The sequence below is a fragment of the Toxorhynchites rutilus genome, chromosome 1 (genome assembly GCF_029784135.1).
Source record: "Toxorhynchites rutilus septentrionalis strain SRP chromosome 1, ASM2978413v1, whole genome shotgun sequence".
Taxonomy (NCBI): Eukaryota; Metazoa; Arthropoda; class Insecta; order Diptera; family Culicidae; genus Toxorhynchites; species Toxorhynchites rutilus.
In genome coordinates this window covers 189,741,786-189,748,053 of record NC_073744.1, presented here as the reverse complement: position 1 = coordinate 189,748,053, position 6,268 = coordinate 189,741,786, and the positions used below count along the sequence as shown (strand labels likewise).

Sequence of the window (6,268 nt, the reverse complement as noted above, 5' to 3'; positions counted from 1 at the left end):
ACAGAACAAAAAAATGCGAAAACAGTGATGCTACTCCGTTCAGAAGTGTACGCGTTCAAAGAACCGTACCTCGCCGCGTCAAAAACAGACTTCGCACGGCACTTTGTGAACGCCGGGTACGCCCGATCCGGCATCTACAACATCTTTGCACTATTGGACAATAATCAGAGCATCGAATAAAAGCCCGGTTCCGGACGGTCGACGACCTTGAGCGACAAGAAGCTCCAAAGGATGCTGAAGAGGAAGATCGAGGGAAAAGTGGCTACATCGCTGCGTGCGCTTGGCCGGGAGGTCGGTGCAGCCTGCCAAACAGTAAAAAATTACCTGGCGAACATGGGCATACATGTCAGGAATCGGAAGTCCCGTCCACTGGTTTCGGAGCTGCAGGCAATGACGCAGCGGCAGCGGCTGAATAAGACGGTCATGTCGATTTTCCCGGCGAATCGCGACGTAGCGGTTGTGATGAACGACGAGACCTATCTCACCCTGGATGACAACGACTGGCAGGGCACTTCGTATTTTTCTTCCCCACGAAGGAAGTGAGCTCCGAAGTGAAGTTTATGGTGTCTATTCTGTATTTCAATCGATTCGAAATATTTCGAACGACTTGGTAAATTCCATTCCCTGTTTCGTTCGAGGTGTTTTCAAATTCGAATACCTTTCGTTCGGACTGTTTTGTTTTCGAACATCTTTCATTCGAATCAAACCAAACGTCAAACCCACTTTGTTTATGAAGGAGTGAATAATTTCCGCAGCGGATGAGCGGTGAACTGCAAAAATGTAAGCTAATTTTTAATCATTTTTTTCTTTAAATTAATTTTAACGTTCAACAGGGAAAAAAACAAAAACAAAACAACCACTAAAAATCAGTTCGAGCGGATTGTGCTGCTTCTGGAGCAAGAGCCGGACATAGCAAAGGGTTTCTCCCGAGGAAATTCCGGACCCTTCTGGGATGATCTGGCGGCAGAAGTCAATAGTTTGGGACCGCCTATTCGCGATGGAAGTGGATGGAAAAAGGTATATACTAAAACGAATCCGAAACATATGTTTATAGTCTTATTTTTGCCCTGGTTTTCTGTGTAGGTTTGGGCGGACTATAAGTCCGGATTAAAGCGAAAACTCGCTCACAACAAACGGGAGCAGAGGGCGACAGGTGGAGGACCCAATAAAATTATCAATTTGTCCGAGCTGGAGGAGCAGGCAGTTCTACTAACTGGGTTACTTGCGACCGTGGAAGGAATCCCGGGTACCTCATCTCATGGAACACAGTTGGGTTCGCCTTCGGGTGAACCTCAAGCTGCAGACCAGGAAAATTTTATATATTATGGTACTTCCGACGAGTGTGACGGTATCAATAATACCATTCACTTCCAGCCCTCTCAGCCGAAAAAATCCAGACCTTCTACCACGAGGCTATTAGAGCTGCAAGTCGAGCAACAAAACAAATTTCACACCAATGTGAAATCCCTGTTAAAAAACACAAACAAGAATTTGAGTGATCTGGTTCATTATCAGCGCCAATCAGCTCGAGCGATTCTTTCCGTGGATGCCACACTCAAAGAACATCTGAGTGAACAAAAACGACATAACCACGAGATGGAGAAGATCGCGCCGGAGAAATCAATAGCGACAAATCCTTGAAACGCAGATTGCGTATATTTCAGAACATTAGAATAATGTTTCAAAATATCAGTGATCTGTTTTTTTATCTTTATATTGTAACTCAAGTATAAAAAAATGAAAAAAGTTCTAATCGTATTTTTATATCTTTCCATGGAAGAAAAATCTTACTTAATTTTTTCTTTGAAGTTTGTTTGGAATAGCATCAAAATTATATAAACTTTTTTAAAATTCACGAATTTCGCCTATAGTTTATGGAACTTCCTTAACCCCTTCACGTACAACATTGAACTTCACTCGTTGTTTCTCGATGTGAAATAATTACATAGCCTCAGGCATATGATGAGGATACCGACAACTGAAGATTATCAAATTTCCGTTATTTAAAAAAAAAAATTGAATGAGCTAAAAATATAAAATATAATTTGAATATTATAATTAAAATAAAAACGAACGAGTTAGTACGTAGTAATAACTCCTTCGTTTTTATTTTAAACACAACATGTATTTGCTCATCATAGGGCACCCATGTTAGATACCCACACTCAGCAGAGTAGCGGAACGACTCGAAATGCTCGTTTTGGGCCGTGCTGTTGGAAATTAAATCGTACAGCAAGGGGTTAAAACAACGCAAAAAGTATTAATAATGGTTATTTGAATACTTGGCCTGCTTACGAGAAATCGATAATGACATGTTCTCAAAGTGTTGGCAGGAATAAGAGTAAATAATTCTGCCGAAACCATAGTTAAGTAAGGAAGACACTTCCTTTTCCGGTGGTTGTTATTTATTTGAGCATTTGCAAACAAGTTAGATGAAATTTAACAGTCATAAATATTAATTTAAACAAAAGTTTATTATGTAAACAGCTGCATAACATATTATAACTACTGAGAACGACCAAATTCTAAGCATATATTGTGAAGTGCACAGCATACATTTATAATTTGAGCGCATTTAGTAGGATTGTAGTGAAGTTGTCTCGCGCCAAGGATGCATCTAAACCGATTTTTTAGTAAACCGATTGTCCGCTCGACGATAGCACGACCCAAGGCATGCCTGCGATTAAAATCGCTCTCCAAACTCCCTTCCTCCGCTGCTCTGAATGGGGTAACTAACCAAGGTTCCGATGGATAACCAGCATCACCTGAAAATATTTTATCACACAGTACATACAAGTATACTAAAATATTGTAGTTGAACATTACCTAGAATCTTAGTATTAACTTCACCATTTTGGTGAAGCTGCTCAAAGTGAGTTCTTGCAGGGCTTACACGCCATATATGAGAGTCATGATTAGATCCCTGGAAGGTAGGATCAACGAAACGAATCCTTTGCTGATCGTCACAAACCTATGTTGATAAAAAAGAGTATTTGTTCATTGATTTGTTAATTCAAATACTAATAATACTTACAATCAGAACGTTGAGACTATAAAATCCCTTCCGATTAAAAAACAAATTTCGATTCAGCTTAGGTGGAATAATTTTTACGTGGGTTCCATCCAAACACATAATAACACCCGGAATTGATGTTTTCTGATAGAAGTGTAGTTTAGCACGCCGCTGTTCGTCTTCCGTCATATTTAGGGAAATCCATTTCTTACACAGTGTCCGCTCCAGAATGTTAAGCATTTCAGTCAGCACCTTGGAAAATGTGGGCTGTGCTATGGCAATGTGACAATCTTGCCCTGCTCCATGTTGATAATTTCCTTCAGCAAAGAATCGCAAACATGCTGCGAGTTTCACCTCCGTGGATAGACCACCTTTCCTTGTGGTAAGGCAGTTCTCAATTTCCTCTAAAACGTACCGAAAAGCTTCCTTACTTAGACGAAAACTTTTGATGAATCTGAATAAGGGCAAAATAATCAATAAGAGAAACAAACATGGGATTTTTGAGACGGATACTTACGCTTCATCAGAAAGTTTCATGAAGTCGGTTGATTTTCGGTGGTTTCGCCGATGGTAGCAAGGCATTCCAATTTCTTCTTGCTCCGCCAAATTCGGTAACAAAACGGAATCCATTGAACGAGAAAATTTTCTCACAAATTTCTCTTAGGATCAAAAATTAACTGAAATTCAACTCGCACTCGCCGCTATTTAATACGGTGTTTCTTTTTGTTTATCGGTTTTTGACAGATCGATGCATATTCGAAATTTTCTAACACTTCCGTTCGAAACGAGCAAAACGATTGGAATAGGGAATGGTAAATTCGAAAACGATCGAAATATCACTTTCGAACGAAATAGAAATCCGTCGGAATACAGAATAGGCACCTATATCACACACAAAATTCCCCAAGAAGGTGCGGATATGGCTGACAATCAGCGAGAAGGGGTTGTCAAAGCCGCTCTTCTTTAGCTCCGAACTGGCCGTGAACGGGGAAGTTTATAGTACGAAGTGCCTGCCGGAAGTTACGTCGTTCCTCACGAAATACCATAAAGGCGAAGACGCGGTGTTCTGGCCGGATCTGGCGTCGGCCCACTGCTCGAAGCGGTCGTTAGAGGAGATGGGGCGGCCGAGAGGACGGAAACGACCACGTCACAGGTAGCTTCAAATGTCCAGCGTACAAAAAGGCGATTGCGGGTTCGCAGTAATGGAGGTTACCCAGCTCAACCTTAATCATTGCGACATAGCACAGCAATTGTTGTGGCAGTCAACAACTGAAACTAAATGCGACGTTGCAATGATCGCAGAACCGTACCGAGTTCTTCGCGATAACGGAAACTGGGTGGTGGATAAAGCAGGGATGGCTGCAATACTAGTGATGGGAAGGTACCCCATCCAAGAAGTGGTGGAAAGCTCACAGGAAGGTTTCGTGATCGTCAAAATCAACGGAATCTTCATGTGTAGTTGCTATGCACCCCCAAGATGGTCAGCGGAGCAGTTTCACGAGATGTTGGACGTACTCACGGATAAGGTCAGCGGCCGCAAACCAGTCATCATCGGAAGAGACTTCAACGCCTGGGCTGAGGAGTGGGGAAGCAGATGCACCAACGCCAGGGGGTACAGCCTACTAGAAGCCTTCGCAAAACTAGACGTCACACTTCTGAACGAAGGCACTAGCAGCACCTTTCGAAGGGACGGCCGCGAATCCATCATCGATGTAACTTTCTGCAGTCCATCACTGGCGGCAAACACGAAGTGGAGAGTGTCGGAGGGATACACACACAGCGACCACCAGGCAATCCTGTATAGTGTCGGCCAACGGAATCCCGCAGCGGTAAGGAATACAAGAACCTTTGAGCGGAAGTGGAGGACAAAGGTTTTTGACAAGGAGCTTTTCGTCGAAGCACTACGCATAGACAGCAGAACTCTTAATCGATGCCGAGAAGACTGAACCCGACGAATGAACGACGTCCAGCCTACTGGTGGAACGAGACACTCAGCATCCTCCGCGCTAGCTGTCTACGAGCCAGAAGAAGAGTCCAGAGGGCACGAACCGATGTAGAGAGAGAGGAGCACCGCGCGTCTTTCCGAGCGACCAGAGCCGCCTTGAAACGAGAGATACGTAGGAGCAAATCGAACTGCTATAGGGAGCTGTGTCGAGACGTCGACGCAAATCCTTGGGGTGAAGCATATCGAATCGTGATGGCGAAATTCCGTAGTTCAACGATTCCCATGGAATTATGTCCGGAAAAACTCGAGGTCATTGTGAATGGACTCTTTCCGCAGCACGACCCACCGACGTGGCCACCCACACTGTACGGTGAGGACGAAGCAGAGAACGCACAAGTCACCAGCGAAGAACTCATCGCGGTGGCAAAAGGTCTAAAGTTGAAAAAAGCACCCGGCCCCGACGGAATCCCCAATGTGGCCCTGAAATCGGCGATCCTTGCTTTCCCCGACATGTTCAGGGTGGTGCTGCAGAAATGCCTGGATGACGGTCTCTTCCCTGCGGAATAGAAGATACAAAAGTTGGTGCTGCTCCCGAAACCAGGAAAGCCACCTGGAGATCCAGCGTCGTATAGGCCTATTTGTTTGTTGGATACTTTGGGAAAGCTCTTGGAGAGGGTTATTCTCAACAGACTGGTGAAATGCACGGAGGATGACCACGGATTGTCGAAAATGCAGTTCGGGTTCCGGAAAGGAAAGTCGACAGTGGACGCTATTCGGACAGTTATCGAGAAAGCTCAGGTCTCGCTTAAACAAAAACGAAGAGGCGACCGTTACTGCGCGGTGATTTTGATTGACGTGAAGAACGCCTTCAATAGTGCCAGCTGGGAGGCCATCGCCGAGGCGCTACACAGATTGAAGGTCCCTGGCTACCTGTACAGGATACTGAGGAGTTATTTCCAGAATCGGATCCTGGTATACAACACAGACAGGGGACAGATACTGAAGAATATCTCGGCGGGAGTTCCACAAGGTTCCATCCTAGGTCCCACGCTTTGAAACACGATGTACGACGGTGTTCTAAGGCTGAAGCTACCCAGAGGTGTGGAGATCGTGGGCTTCGCGGACGACATCGTAACAACGGTAATCGGCGAGACGCTTCAGGAGGTGGAAATGTTGGCGACTGAGGCTGTAGACATGATCGCAGCACAATCGTAAGGCAGTGCTGCGGGCAGAGGTATCGGTCGGAGGACATACCATCGTTTCGAAGCGGGCGGTGAAGTACCTCGGAGTCATGATCGACGACCGGCTGA

At 44.9% G+C, this 6,268-nt stretch overlaps 2 protein-coding genes across 2 annotated transcripts; one reads left to right on the top strand and one right to left on the bottom strand.

The window, feature by feature from the left end:
- The first annotated feature begins 625 nt into the window (after positions 1-625).
- On the top strand, positions 626-1,641 carry LOC129761656 (uncharacterized). Its single transcript, XM_055759389.1, has 3 exons — positions 626-780; positions 834-1,017; positions 1,084-1,641. Coding segments are annotated over exons 1-3 (744 nt in total). The 5' UTR covers positions 626-778.
- A 558-nt stretch (positions 1,642-2,199) lies between these two features.
- LOC129772760 (putative nuclease HARBI1) lies at positions 2,200-3,775 on the bottom strand. Its single transcript, XM_055779152.1, has 4 exons — positions 3,531-3,775; positions 3,035-3,467; positions 2,827-2,971; positions 2,200-2,765 (listed from the first exon to the last, which is right to left on the bottom strand). Exons 1-4 carry the CDS (start codon positions 3,641-3,643, stop codon positions 2,506-2,508), a joined length of 951 nt encoding a protein of 316 aa, XP_055635127.1. The 5' UTR covers positions 3,644-3,775; the 3' UTR covers positions 2,200-2,505.
- Between the last annotated feature and the right edge of the window lie 2,493 nt (positions 3,776-6,268).